This window comes from Ascidia mentula, chromosome 2 (genome assembly GCF_947561715.1).
Source record: "Ascidia mentula chromosome 2, kaAscMent1.1, whole genome shotgun sequence".
NCBI lineage: Eukaryota > Metazoa > Chordata > Ascidiacea > Phlebobranchia > Ascidiidae > Ascidia > Ascidia mentula.
Window position 1 is genome coordinate 4,811,475 of NC_138567.1, and position 14,608 is coordinate 4,826,082.

General features: G+C 41.0%; 3 protein-coding genes across 3 annotated transcripts; 1 reads left to right on the forward strand and 2 right to left on the reverse strand.

Annotated features, from left to right (window-relative positions):
• Positions 1 to 45: 45 nt before the first annotated feature.
• Positions 46 to 1,569, reverse strand: LOC145890510 (GPI-specific phospholipase A2-like PGAP3). Its single transcript, XM_082981607.1, has 3 exons — positions 1,452 to 1,569; positions 1,277 to 1,383; positions 46 to 999 (listed from the first exon to the last, which is right to left on the reverse strand). The coding sequence occupies exons 1-3, from the start codon at positions 1,563 to 1,565 to the stop codon at positions 234 to 236; spliced, it is 987 nt and encodes a 328-aa protein (XP_082837733.1). The 5' UTR covers positions 1,566 to 1,569; the 3' UTR covers positions 46 to 233.
• A 432-nt stretch (positions 1,570 to 2,001) lies between these two features.
• Positions 2,002 to 13,451, forward strand: LOC145888375 (KICSTOR complex protein SZT2-like). Its single transcript, XM_082979113.1, has 4 exons — positions 2,002 to 2,093; positions 2,157 to 2,283; positions 2,366 to 2,437; positions 2,503 to 13,451. Exons 3-4 carry the CDS (start codon positions 2,435 to 2,437, stop codon positions 13,120 to 13,122), a joined length of 10,623 nt encoding a protein of 3,540 aa, XP_082835239.1. The 5' UTR covers positions 2,002 to 2,093; positions 2,157 to 2,283; positions 2,366 to 2,434; the 3' UTR covers positions 13,123 to 13,451.
• A 113-nt stretch (positions 13,452 to 13,564) lies between these two features.
• On the reverse strand, positions 13,565 to 14,588 carry LOC145888377 (copper chaperone for superoxide dismutase-like). Its single transcript, XM_082979114.1, has one exon. The coding sequence runs from the start codon at positions 14,551 to 14,553 to the stop codon at positions 13,762 to 13,764; it is 792 nt and encodes a 263-aa protein (XP_082835240.1). The 5' UTR covers positions 14,554 to 14,588; the 3' UTR covers positions 13,565 to 13,761.
• Between the last annotated feature and the right edge of the window lie 20 nt (positions 14,589 to 14,608).

The window sequence follows — 14,608 nt, forward strand, 5'->3', positions numbered from 1 at the left end:
ACTCTTGTATTGTATACTTTTCTTCACTTTAGTACGATCATGGATAAAAATCACTGAGTAAATCAATTATAATTGTAGAAACAATAGCATCTGTATTCTTCTACGAAATAAAAGCAAGTTAAAGACCACAGTGCTAGCTATGTGAAGGCTGTGGAGCCCTGGCTTAAGGAACAAAAAAAACAAACAATCCAAACCTACATTAATGCAGAAACCCCACAGCCGTCCACTTTATCTTATGGAACTTTACCTTTGGTTGGATATTTATGTTGTAAAAACAAATGGTCATCTTTGAAAAATGAAAACATGAGTATGGGTAAGGAAATTGTGAGCATGTGCCACACTGAGTGGGCATCAAAGGTCCATAAAATAGGAGCAAAGTCAAAAACTTCAAATGTGAGAAAAATGTTGGTCAGAACAACTACATACATTACTTTCCAAACATATTGCTGTTCGCTATTTTGTTTGTAGAACCACAACCAAGAAGCCGTATTTAGAAGGCCAATAAATAAATTAGCCTTCATGTTGTAACCGTAATCAAACTTGTCAAAGGTTAGGTAACAAATATGAGTAATATATAGACCAGCCAACACATTTCCTGCGACCCACCGGATTCGGGCTTGATTTTGTTGTTCTGCGCTGTAAGACCATCTATGGATTGAGACATAGAATGAATAAACAACCAGGGACGTTGCACAAAAATAGTCCAAAATTTCTGTCCATACAAAATCCCTTGAGTGGTAAACAGATGACCAAATCCAAGCATTTACCCCGACTACTGCTTGCAAGACAGCAATATTAAACATTGGTGCAGTTGCTGGAACAGCACCCAAATAATTTCTTAGACCAATTATTGTGGTTACCGCATTTAAAATCGAAAATACAACTGAAGCAGGCTCTTGCATTCCAAGCACCCGAACAAATGGCCATTTGCCATGAAACTGTGGAAGTGGCACTTTTTCCTTTTGAAAAACATCAACAGTCCTCCACATACATTCGTACCTGTGAGAAAAATGCCTTTTGAAAAAAGTCATGTTGAAGCAGGTTGCATGGGTGGACCATAGCCAACTGTAATATCGAATGATCATTTGCTGTTGAAATTTGTCGAAGTTACAAATTTTTTAGTCATATGGGAAATTGCTGTGTTACAACAAAACAAATGGAATAGGACAAAATGTCAAAAAACATTACAGGAATCAGTTAACTGATGGATCATTTTCGAATCAGACAAAATAATTAATTTATATTCCTATATACATATAAAATTTTAAATTCCTACTTGCACTCCTCTTGGCAATTCCAACCTAATGCTCTTAAGTATATTGGTTGATCCGTAGGGTAATCAATACCACTGCAGTTTTTCTTTTGACATGGTTGCAGGCAGTTCTGCAAACAAAAATCTTCTTTTTTAACATTTCGCTGAGTAAAATCTTTCTATGTAAAAATTCAATTACCAAATATGCTCCACATGTGTTACCAAGTGATCCAAGACTGCAGGCAACTTGAACAAGAAGATAAATGGCCACCAACCAGAACATTTGCTGATGTTGTACTAAGCAGCAAAACATAAAAAAAAACTCTTCAGAGAGGCAAAACATCAAATTAGTAGTGAGAATATAAATGAGCACCAAAAACAAACACAGTTACACTGCATAATAGAGAAAACGTCAAAAAATTGACTACAGGAATCAGCCTTTGCAAGTCGGTGACTTTTATCGTGTTTATAACGTTTAGCAAATTTTCAAACTGTTGCATTGCTATTTGATGGCAATCTCCTATAAAAATTGCACTAACACTATAATAAAGTAGTCAGTTTTCATGTTTGGTAAACGGAGACCTGGCGCAGAATTGTCAAACTATTAACAAATGTTTTTCAACATATGGAAATGGAAATGGCCACATGAGCATTACGACTTCAAAAGCTTTGCTGTTTACTAAATCGTTCTGGTTCACTGCGTACTCCTGTCTACTCAACCAGAAAGGGGTTCGTTTGCATGTTGTTGTGATTTGTGACCCACAGACGTAACTTTGATATTTTCGACATAACGTGGAACGACGAACAGTCAGAATCAACGGATTGTCACCACAAAATAAAGGTTTTTGACAACTTTCTACGTACTTGCTTGTGAAATATTAAAAATAAATTAACGTTTTTGTAGTTTCATGTAGCCTATGTGTGCACATTCCAAGTTTGCTGCATTATATGAAAATTGTTGTGCAATTTGGTGGAGACGATAGATTTGAAACAATGAAGATTACCAAAAATTCCACCATTAACTGTGTAATGTAAGTGTATATTTCAAAAGATAACCATTTAACTTTCATGCAAAGAGTTGGGCATATTTATATTGACCTGTACTTTTTTTAGGTGATATTGAACTTGTGCCTATTAGGATATTGAACCTATTGGTTATGTACACAATTTCCTTCTTCTGTTATGGTAATTAAAAACAACATATGTCTGCTTGATTAAAATGTTGCAACTCGACATTTTCTGTTTTTCAGGTAAACTATAACATTCCAATGGATTCTGGGATAAGTAAAGCTGAGGAGGTTGTGATCCACTTAAAAAAAGAATTTCGGGTTTCGAGAAACATTCGTTTAAAGTGGTATCTAGACCACCTTAACTCACCAATTACTGTTTCTGCCAATGAAGAAACATCTTCCGCCCCAAAAGGACTAGAGGTGATTTCTGTGTTTGACAAAAATGGAGAACCTACAGAGAAGCAGTGCATGTTAACAACAGACACAAGATTGTCCTTTGTCTCAAGCGGATACAAGTTTGTGTTTGCCCTCGACCTCTCTTCGTCTGTGCTGCGTGTTGATACCTTCCAGCAATGCGTTATGGTCGAGGCTGTACTTCTAAACTTGGAAGAATGTCTGATGTCCCTAATTCAACCTTTCATAGTGCCTGGATATGCAGGCATGATGCAGCCAACAATATATCTAACCATTTTTGCTCAATGGAATGGCACATCCAGTGGCAGCACAAATCAAAAAGTTATCATACAAGGGTGCAAGCTGAACAGTGCGTCAATACAACACATTATACCATTAGTAAAGAAGGCCATTTATTCAATTAATTACACAGCTGAAGGCCTTATCCATAGTGAAAATGTTAGGCCACAAGCACATGACAATACAATTATTTCTATCATAGAAACTGCCATACTAGCACTGCAGCTACTGCCACCCAACACCAGTTCAGGACTTGTGGTGTTTACCGATGGTGTAATAGGAGAGCCAGTTCCCATTGCTCTTGGTGACATTTTAAGCAAATGTCAAAACTTGACAACTGCCTGTTCTTTTGTGCATGTGAACCCATCAAGCTTTCCCCTGTGCAATTTTGGGTGTGTGTCTCATACAGAACTGATGCAATTTATTGCCCAGTCTACCAAAGGAAAGTACATCAACACTTTCCAGATTCCTTCCGCAAAGCCAAATTCATTAAACAACTACCAGAAACTGTTACTACTTTGGTCGTTTCAAGTTGACCAATATTTTGTTGAGTGTATGCAGGGAACTTTCTCCTCACCTTCACTTCAAGGCACTTGCTCTGTTTTTGAACTTCGCAACATCAACCCTGACCACGTTCAGACACCGGCCCTTTTAGTGCGAAAACACAGTGAGAAGAACTTACGAGTTGCCTTGCCAACTGTTGTTGGTTCACGTCTACGCGAAGGATATTGTATCAAAAAAGTTGCATTCCCCAAAAGTACAATAGAAGTTCATTTGGTGTTGTGTTGGTGGAAAAACCATACAACTGTGGAGTATAGAGTTATTGCCCCCTGGCCCTTAAGTAAAAAGTCTTGTAAGATTGAAGTGTATGTCGCGGGGACATATGAATTTCTCTATGATATCAGTCGAGGACAGTTGGTGGATAGGTGGACCAGATCTAGAAAACAGGTCACCCAAAGATTTGGAATGTTTATCCGTAATTTACAGCAAGCAGATCACATGTTGCAAAATTTGGCTTCTTTTAATCACGACCCAGTGTACTGTACAGTATCAGACGTTTTGGCCCAAGCTCAGAGTCTTTTCTATCTGCCGCCAAATTCCAACCAGTTTGTGCTTTCAGCACAGGCAGAAAATACGCCAAATGCATTTTCATCTTATTGGAAACCTGTTCTTTCTTTGGATGTGTCAATTTGGCAAAAGTGGTTACATATCCATTATGTGCATTTACTTTTGAAACATGACAGTCCTCTACCTAAACACCTGCATAATCCTACAAGTGATGGTAGGTATCACCCTGTTCAATGTCAAGTAGCATACACACAACTTCTGGCTCTACTGAGAGAATGGTGTACGTTTGTTCTACTTGAAGGTCACACCTATGTCAAGTTCATATTTGAAGGTGGCAACAAGGAATTACCGGCGTCCTTTTTCCTTGTCAGGGTATGGAGTAAGTCGGCAGCTGTGGTTTTAAAAGTGGCCTTTTTCATTGGCGTGCCCGGAGAAACCCGAAAGTATTACGTTGATGATTTAAGAGAAAAGGCTGCCTCGATGGGAACAACCAGTGCTGCTACAAGTGTGAAAAGAGTGCGACATTCCAGTTCCAGGGTTTCACCAAGCATTCGTTCCAAACATCTTTCCGACAAACGAGTGACAGTCTTTCTTATGAGTAAACCACTGGATAGACTGTTAGTCCAGCAAAACCAAGTACCACGCGACTACCTTCACATTCCACAGAACTTCAAATTTCTGCCACAGCAACACAATATGATAGGTGAGAACTCAAAAAGAATTCATGACTTACAGGGGTACATGATTCGGAAACGCTATGTGTGGTCAGTCACCAGTATCAAAGACACGCCAATATCAATGGAAGTTGCAGTTGGCCTTCCCAACCTACTTATGAAGTTAAGAATGGCCGAAGGATACAATATTGCTCATTCTGCACACGGAGTGCTGACACTTGCTCGGGAATTTCCACTTGCCTCCATGTTTAATGTACCAGGTGACGATAACGACGCAACTCACAATTGCCTCGTGCAGTGCATCCTGTTTCCACCAAAAATAAAAATGTCCGATGTATCTGTGAGCACGACTGGCTCGGATATTGAGGAAGATGAAGATGTAGAGGAGAACAACAGCACGACAAAGGAAATCCTTTTGGCAATGGAGATTTGGACAGAACCTCAGTATGGCATTGTAAGCCAACCACAGTATTCATCCCGTTTTAGCTCAAGTAGCAATGGTAGCAGTAGTAGTATGAAGTATAGTGCAAGTGAACCACTATCTGGCGTCCCGTATTATGAAGGGCTTCAGTGTCACCAAATAGCACCGGTTGTCTCACAGAAGGACACTGCCTGGATCAGCAATGTTATCACACTAGAGCAGTTACAACTTATGTGCAAGTCAGACATTATTTCCACTTCATTTCCTCAAGTGGGCGACGCATGGCCTAACGTAGCGAAGGATTCGCCACATGATATGTCGATTAGCAATGAAACGCTTGTTTCCGATGACGTTAGTGACAAAGGTTCCTTTTCTAAGGTGGACTCCACAGAACATGAAAGTGGGAATGTACCAGGCTTTGAAATAAATAAGCATATTACAGCCTTTCCATGCATGTTTAATTTCATTGGACTGCTTGATCAATCCCCCAGAAGCAAACTGCTGTTCATGACACTACAGCAGAAATTCCCAAATGAAAGCGGTCCAAATGAGGCCCTTTTTTGTAGTATGCATCAGTCCATAGAAAAAGTGTGTGATTGTGAAGTTGATTTGTCAACATCAGACCAACGTGCCATTACCAATTTAATTTTGTCATCAGAGTCTTTGCATGATGATACGGCACAAGACAATAATAGCAATATTTCAAAGCAATGGTGTTGTTATTTGAAGGCTGGTGATGATGGCCAAGTCATGATTGTCATACTTCCAGCAACATACTCAGACTTCAGGAATATTTTTAGTGTATCATTTGATGCAGAAACACAGGAACACAGCACAAGCTCAAGTGCTGCAACCTTAACTGACACTCAGGTCTTTCATGAGAATTTGCCTGCAAAGACATTTTCAGCTCCAAATAGCCCTGCAACGCACAACGATGACAAAACTGTCGAAAACGGGAGTCTTCACAGAATTGCACGTAGAATTTCAATAAAGCGGCAAACATCTAGCGGTGAGCCTCATCGTTTGGAGCAGAGAGAAGCTGAGAAGTCGATAGCACAAAGAACGTTTTCTGTTTATGTGTATAACTGCTCCATGAACATGGTGGTCAGTTCAGCACTGCAAAGTGTTAGCAGCCAACGTAACATCAAATGGCAGGAGTCGGTACAGGACCATCGCTTCTACACCTATGACCATGCGATGAATGATGTGATGTACCAAAATCTAACACCAACAAAAGAGTATACTGATATTGTAAGAATGTATTCAACATCACACAGTGTGGACGGCACTGATGAAGTATTTCCTCTTGTCTCGCATGAGAATGAGCAAGTAAACCACGCTTGCATGCAGATTGTGGACGCCTACAGGAGCGGCTTTGTTTCCGGTGTGTTTGAGGGAGTTCAAAACGAAACTGAGCAAGTTGTGAGCACCGATGACCTTCAGATTGTAACCGACTCCATCTGTCAGGAGTATGTGGAGGAAATTGACATCACAGACTTCATGCTTCTTAATTCTCCCCAAGTGGCTGAATTTAAGAACCAACATTTAACACCCTTCCTTCTAACTGATTTTAATCAACTACCTGATGAAGCTGACATAGAGCTTAATGACATTGAAGACATGTGCAAAGATGGAGGTGTACCAAAAAAACCAGCAACATCTGAAGCTCAGACTCATGCGTTACCCATCGAGCACTCAACCTTAACAACTGAGACACTACCCAAGGAAACTGAGGAAGGCATAGAAACCAACATGAAAAGTAGCAATGTTGGTGGCATAGTCAGTGGTGGTGTTCGAATCCTACCTCAGAAAGAAAGTGCCTTCACTTCAGTGAGACAGCGACACCGAGTGTCGGAATGTGAAAAACACTTGCCTGATAGCAGCAGTTCGGAAGAGGAGAATGAGTTTGATAACAGGAAGCGGAAAGCACAGTCCCATCACCGGGAAAGGAAAATTACGCACACTCTACCGGTGAAGCAGGTTGACATGAAAAAGAACATGAGTGGGTCTATGCAGAGTGGTTGGAAGAATTTGCCGATGTTATCGATTTCCATTCTAGCTAAGTCGCATTCTAGACACTTGTCGGGTTCTGTCGAGCAACTTGAAAAGTATTTTAACAGTGTCTTGAAAAAGTATTGCCGGTCTGTCCCACAGTTGCCTGATGTGTACTATGCTGTAAATCACAACAGTAATGAACTTGCTTCAGCAACTCAAACAACCTTCAGTCACTATGACAGTGACACTGATGCTGTGCAATTTGCAAGCAAACAAAGTGCTTCGGACGCAACAGACTCTATGTATGATAAGGCAGGGTCAATTCATGCAGATGATAATGCATCATCTTCTTCTGCTATTGAAACATACATGCCTCCCTTGTTTTTGTGCATGACTTGCACTGTAAGAGACAAAGCAAGTTCAAACCATGGCACTTTGTCAGTTAACGGTCTGCCAACTGACCTTGCAACCGTGCTTGATGCATTTGAAAATCCATGTCAGGAGGTCAACTTGTCAGACCTTAAGATTACATTAGATTTAATTTGGCTTTTCCTTCCTAACCACCTTGACAATGGCAACATACCAAAATCTGACCCAAGCGCTCGTCTGTCATACAAGGAAGGCGATGTTAATGTTTCTGACTTCCCGTCCGAGTGCTTATTGTGTGTTGCAGGGGTAAAAAAGAGCATATCTTGGCTGTTGGAAGATGAAATTATGTCTTCGCTGAGGACTTGCGAACCGATCAACCAACAAACCTTGGAAAAGGTGACCAAGCACATTGAGCAAAGGAAATCGAGCAACTGTAAAATGGAAACTGTTCCACTGCAGTACATATTTGGCCTAGAAAGTAGCAAGCCACTGTTTTTTGCTGAGTTTGAGAGGTTCCGCTTTGAAAAGTACAAGCTGAAAAGGGAGGAGAACTTTTACTACGTCAGCGTAGAGAGAGGAAACGCTTCATTTTTACCAATTAAGTTCACGACTGGAGTGGATGAAGTTATAAATGGAACAGATGTGGAACTGATTAAAGACGATTTAATTCCAAACCATGGAATGAAGACACCACAATCAACTACCACTGGGCAATACTGGTCGACACCAATTACAAATACATTTCCTGTTATTTCCGCAAAACCTGACCAAGTGGCCGATACAAAACATGGCAGACGTAGTTGTGTGTCACTTTATCAAAGAGACCAGGATACAGCTACTGGAAATAAACTACAAAAAGCGGCCTCATCGGTGGAGCTCTCCAGTTGTGGTTTTCCTGCTAAAAGGTCGTCTTCAGTTTCAAATGTTTTGGAAGAAGCTACTGTAAACCCAACCAAGTCAGGAAAACTGTCACAGAACAAGCCTGTGCCTTTGCATATCAACCCATCCATGAGCTCTGGCCACCAGCCATTGCATGCCTCGTTAAGCTGCGGAAAAGAGCATTTCTCCCCTTTGTTTGTGCCCAAGGGCAGCACAATGTCGATGCCGGGAACTCCAGCAAACACAGAAAGTGTTTATTTTAACTTCGGAGCTGCCACCAACAAACTTGGAATCGATGCGGCTTCATTTCCAGGCCCCAGCAATTCGAGGGACCCCATCTTCAGTCCGATGTCAGATACGTCCCCAAGACATTATAGTCAAACAAGCCTGATGACCTCTGGTTATGAAGGAGAGGTCAGCGACACGGAGGAGGAAGACTATTACTTACAACTGCTCCAGGAAGGAAACAGCCAACTTCCAAACTTCTGGCTGATTGTGCAAATAAATGATGACTGTGCAAACTTATACTTTCATCGCCGTGGAAGCGCTCGAGTGATGAGGGCAATGAAAATGGAACAAAATTCTGTGATCCACAGGATCATCTCGAACCTGCATAACGCTTGTCGTGCAGTCAACCAAACTCTGTTGCTCAAGAAATTGCATGAAAGCCACATGTGTCATTCGTTGCTGGTGGAAGAGCCTGCAGAGGACATATGGAAACGTGAAGATTATTCATCATCCTCTGTCTACCAAGCAACATCCATCGACGATTACAATCTTGCAGATGAGACGTTGAATCAAGGTGAATATCTGGCAGCTAACATGAACTTCAGACCTGGATACTTTGAGTGCCAGTGTGTGTTGCAACAATCCATTGCCTTGCATCACCGCATTGCCGGCACAGTAACTGGATCTGCCTTGGCCTCCACAGCACCCACTGCAATGAGCACTGTGAAGTCTTTCCTCAAAAACTTTGCTGTTGTCAATCAGAAACACATGTTCGTATTTCAAATGGAGGATGGCACTATATTTTATTGCCGCATGAATACGGAAATAAGAAAAAGCGAGCCAAACAGTCGTAGATCTTCACTGGTTACCCCAAGTTCTGGATTGGAGCAGATTCCACAGTCAGTTAGGGAATCGAAAGAGAGTTTGCTCTCTGTGAGCGACAGTGATCCTAAGCTGTGCATTACTTGGTACGGAGTGCATGATCTCACCTGTCAGCACCTTTCCGAACTGACTAAAGTAAAGCAGAGTGTCGAGCGGAAACTAGATGATGCTGTTTTGGAATACATTACTCTTATGTTAACTCGCAATAAGATGTTCAAGCTTACCCCTGCTGACGTATCGCTTATACAGCCCAGAGTGGAAGGGCTGCAGTCAACCATTGTTCCCAAAGACCCTGATGATACTTTGACATTCCATGTATCTGGAGCTCTTGTAAATAGTCTAACTAATGCCAGGTTCTTGTACTATTTGCATCAAAACATCCTTCAGTTTGTAATTACACCACGGTATGCAGAGCCCAACAATACTGCAGGATTTTTCTTGCCATACCGGACTGTTCAGCAAGATGATATACCAATGGATAGAAGTGGCAACAAAGTTCCCGGCAGCATTTATGTTTACAATGGCTCTTCAGAGAAGGGTCGCACAGGCCAAGGTTTGGCTTGTGTTTTTCTGGACCTGACTACATGCAAATCTAGTGACAACTTGATAAACTCCGACATGCAGTGCAGCAGTGATGTTTTTAAATCCAAATGCCAGGTTGTTCAGTGTATGGAAGGATGTGAGACAGTTGATAGCAACCAGGCAATTGTGCAGTTTTATGTATGGACCAGAGGTATTGTCAAACTGGATATTTTGGGTCAAAAATTATCTTCCGCAATTCATAGCACCTTATGTGATTTGATTCTTGAGTACTTGTTAATGGCACCTATGTTGCAAACCACCACTCAAAAAACAGATGCCATGCGTAGTCTGTCGTTTCCCTCTTCATCTGAAACAACACAGAGTAATATGTTTAGTATGTTCCAAACCAAGGTAGCTCCAAAGCCAAGCAAACCAACTGTGGTTGAAACTGTCAGTAAGCATTTATCAGAAAAATACTACACAATCGTACCGGAGTGGCTAAGTTATATGATAACGCAGGCATGCCCGTCTGTTTCAGCATTAACACTGAAAGTTAACAGCAGATCAGTCAACTCCAATTGCACTCGGAACTTAGCACAAATCTTGGAAAACAGTCTGCTAGACTCAGATGAAGTGTTTCTGTTTGAAAAATCAGCTGTGGAGTCGGTTTGGAAGGTAGAAACAGGTTCAAACAGCCATGATGATACTCCTGGTCATTACCCGGAAATGCTGGTGATAAGCAAGAACTTACATCTGTGGAAGAAAAGTATTGGTGGCCCTTGCGAAATGCCTCGACCCAATTTGAGCACCATGCAAAAATTTGTTGCCCATGATGTTTCACACAAGCCAGACTTAAGTCCATGTCCCCAACACTCTTTGATATCATCATCTTCTTTTATTTGTCGACAGCATTTTGCATACGTTTCGTCCAAGTCCTTAACATCTATTACTGTGTATTTATACAACATCACTGCAGAAAAGACGACATCATTCCACAAAAAAATGCAGCACTGTGTGGCTTTTCACAATGCCAGACACAGCATGATGCAAGGCAACACTCTTCAAAAGTTGGGATTATTTAAACACAGAACAAAGAATTCTGACATCTCCAATTACACTGTCGATATTTTGACCAGACACACCACATTACCCCCACCTGAAAAACTGAAACAAAAACCAACATATGCAGACCGTTATTTCGACGAACACTACTTGGATTGCCATCCACACATAGAACTGAGGGAATCAGATGACTTTATGAAAGACAAAGTGTCACATGTTGGCCACCAGTGCATTTCTCTGGCAAAGCAAAAGTACAAAAGAAGTGAAGAAAAAATGCATTTGAAAAATTTGTTTGCAAAGTTTCACAAAGTCAGGTCCTCCAGCTTCGTGGTATCCAGCACCACCCTCTCTATACTAATGTCCCATGCTAAACTGATCTTTACCCAATCCACTCCCATTGTACTGAGTTGCATGGCACAGAAAAAGTTTCTGACAATTTATAGCAGACACAAAAGAAAAACCCGCACCACTTCGGGGTCAAAAGCGGAAAAACTGACGAGAAGAAGTTCATTTCTGGAAAGCTACCGCCGAAAGTCAGGTGACTCGCTAACTAAGGCAACTGGAGACAATGAAGAAGAACACGGACAGCCTGGTTATAATGAAGATCAACTTGCCAGCTGCTTCTACCAGTTCTACTTTGAACATTGCAAGGGTTTTGTTCAATTGCAAGTCGACACATCAAGGGTGGCCAAATCATTGTCTACTAACCCACATACCGAGTATATGTACAGAGCTATGGCTGGGGGCATGGTGTTATTGACACTTACGTTTCATGACGACTTGTTTGATGTTAAACTGTATGGGATCGATTTGTCTCATATCAGCACGGAAAGTTACAGAGCCAACAAATCAAAGTTAAACCTGAACTTTTTAAACAATTGTGAAAGATTTAAGGAGTTTATAAGTGTCCATACCATAGGCCTGGACCTGCAGCTCAAAGAAGTGCAACTATTTATAAGTGAAAAAAGATGTGCATTGTTGCCTGGATGCTCGTTAAGTGGAATACTACAGGCATTAGTGGATTGCTATGAACCAGTTGTACATCCATTGTCGCATCATATTTTACGTGGAAATGTAACCATACCTTGTCCCAATGTGTCGCACAAAGAACTCTTTGGCTTCATAACAAGTCATTCCCATGCATTGGGTTTAGAAATTTTCTCCTCTAATTGCAGCTTGCTTGGCAACCAGCAGGTAATGCTTTGTTGCACGACGTCTTTTTCAGATGAGCATATCAGTGACTGTTGTGCTCAAAGTCACCAAAGAAAAAACATCTGCATTTTATTTACAACATCTGCTTCCAGTAACACTAGAGCTTTAGTCATGGAGTATTACATTTTGTTCACAGACAAACCAATACAGCAAGCAATATCTCCGAAAGCTCCGACAAGTAAAAGTAAACATCCACGCAGATTCTCCGAGGTGGGTGACTTTGGTATTGCGCAGAGTTTGGCCATGCTGCAAAGGGAAAAGTTAGACTTGAGCTCTGTGATATTCAACCGCCTCGATACTGGAGAAAGTCATCAAGCGTCGTGCTTTGTGAAGTGCGAGCAAACGCGCACTGAGAAATGCCTTGCTGAAATTGGAACGAGCGCGGAGACTGAGTGTTACCGACACCAACTGTGGAGCAGACTTGGGCAAATGTGCCGAGAAAAAAGTTCAACTAGTCCATTGTCAACTGAAGAATTTAACAAACTTGTAAACTTGATGCATGCAACACCAGCATCAGAACTTGACGATAGAGCACTAAAGCTTGTAAATACCAAAAACACTGTAAAATATGGAAGCAGACTTCAAAAAAGACTACTAAGGGTATTTGCAAAATCCTCCGCCTCATTTATCTCTGGTGATAACAATGTCCAGACAGTATGTGTTATAAATCACGAAGGATTACATTGTATGGTGGCGGTGCATGTAAATATGGAAAAAAAGAGTGTTTCCATTCAAATGGTGCAATCAGTTGGAACGCCTGACATGCCAGAAGACCTAACATACTTTGTGTCAAGGAAATTATTGAAGGAAGTTTTAAATGAACTTTACCTTGACTTTTGGTCTCTTTGGTGGTAAAAAATACAAGGAATGTTTTTATTGTCAATTTATTACGTGCAGTGGTAGCAAATTTGTACACATGTGGCAAAATATATTTTTTTCCAACTTACAGCCTCTGTTGTGTGAGGCTGATCATGATCATTACTTGGTGCCAGAATTTAATGTGGTGGCATAAAAACTACATTGTTGCAAATATATAGACACTCCTTCATATCATTCCAAACAGGCTTACAAATGTTTATTTACTGAATTGCATGTCATACCTCCACCAACATGAAAAAATTGTGTTTTCCCATAACGTTCTTGTCTCTCTTTTACTTCTTTAAATACAAACACTGAGACTTGTTTTTATGTGAAAGGAATTAATCGGAATAATTTTAAAGTCAAATAGGTTTTAAGAAACAGTTGCACAATACAGTCCGATTCAAATTGCTTTTCTTCCAAATCATGACATGAAAAGTGACAGCTTTTTGAAGGTTTTAAGTTAAATACACACATGGCCGCACATAATATATTACAGATTTCAGTCACAATTAAATTTTTTGCGTAAAATTTGTCCAGTGTAATAGTGTGGTATGTTGTCATGGGCTGATATTTTGTGGATGATTAAATATACACGTTGCATAGTTCACAATTGATCACGACAAAAATAATTATTTATAACTTTTGGGAAAATGCACTTCTTTCACTTCCCGCTGCTGGAATATTTCTTTCATCCCAAACCACCACACCATCACATGCACAAAACCTCTTAGCATTTTGTAGCAACCCAGCTGAGCGAGCAACTATTCCACAGGCAAGCCCTCGACCAGAGCTGCCATCCACAGCAGAAGAATGTGTGGAACCCCTTCCATGGTCATCAGCTCCTTCATGTATAACCATTGATCTTCCGATAATATCCCAAACTTTGACATGATCGTCGAGGAATCGAAAAACTGACCTTCCGTTTTGGTTAACAGTGACGTTGCCAAGGTCTCCGACATGTCGTTCCATGTCATCTCTTCCACCATGGCGCATTCCCTTCGGGTTAAAGTGTCCACCGCAGTTTACGCAACCATTAGAAAGGTCACCAAATTCATGAATGTTTATTCCATGTCGACCTGGTGCAAGACCATCTAAGGTTCCTTCGATCAAACATTTCTGATTGTCAAGCTGTAACATTCTAACAATTCCCTTAATATTGGGACCTGAAATTTCAGCCACAGCTGCTCCTAGATGCTTTCCACCAATGCTAGACCCTTGCCCCATCAGAGCAGCCCGTTTTCCAGTACTTTCAATTATGTCCTGAACTTCATTGAAAGGTTGGTTGGTCTGGACCAGAACAAGTTGCTTTTCAATATCCACAGACAGGACTTTTACCGATTTTCCTTGCAGGGCTTTTGTTACTGAATCGGAACAAGCGTTGCAAGTCATCTCCACAGCAAACTCCATTTGCACGTCGACACTCATTCTTTTACATAAAGTTTAGCGGCAGTGTGGGAAAACGACCTGGGAATACATGTAC

Coding starts and splice junctions, on each gene's coding strand:
- LOC145890510 (XM_082981607.1), bottom strand. CDS start 1,565: ATGTTTTGCTGCTTAGTACAACATCAGCAAATGTTCTGGTTGGTGGCC. Junction 1,384..1,451: donor ACACATGTGGAGCATATTTG/GTAATTGAATTT, acceptor TTTTGTTTGCAG/AACTGCCTGCAACCATGTCA. Junction 1,000..1,276: donor AATTGCCAAGAGGAGTGCAA/GTAGGAATTTAA, acceptor TTTTTCTCACAG/GTACGAATGTATGTGGAGGA.
- LOC145888377 (XM_082979114.1), bottom strand. CDS start 14,553: ATGAGTGTCGACGTGCAAATGGAGTTTGCTGTGGAGATGACTTGCAAC.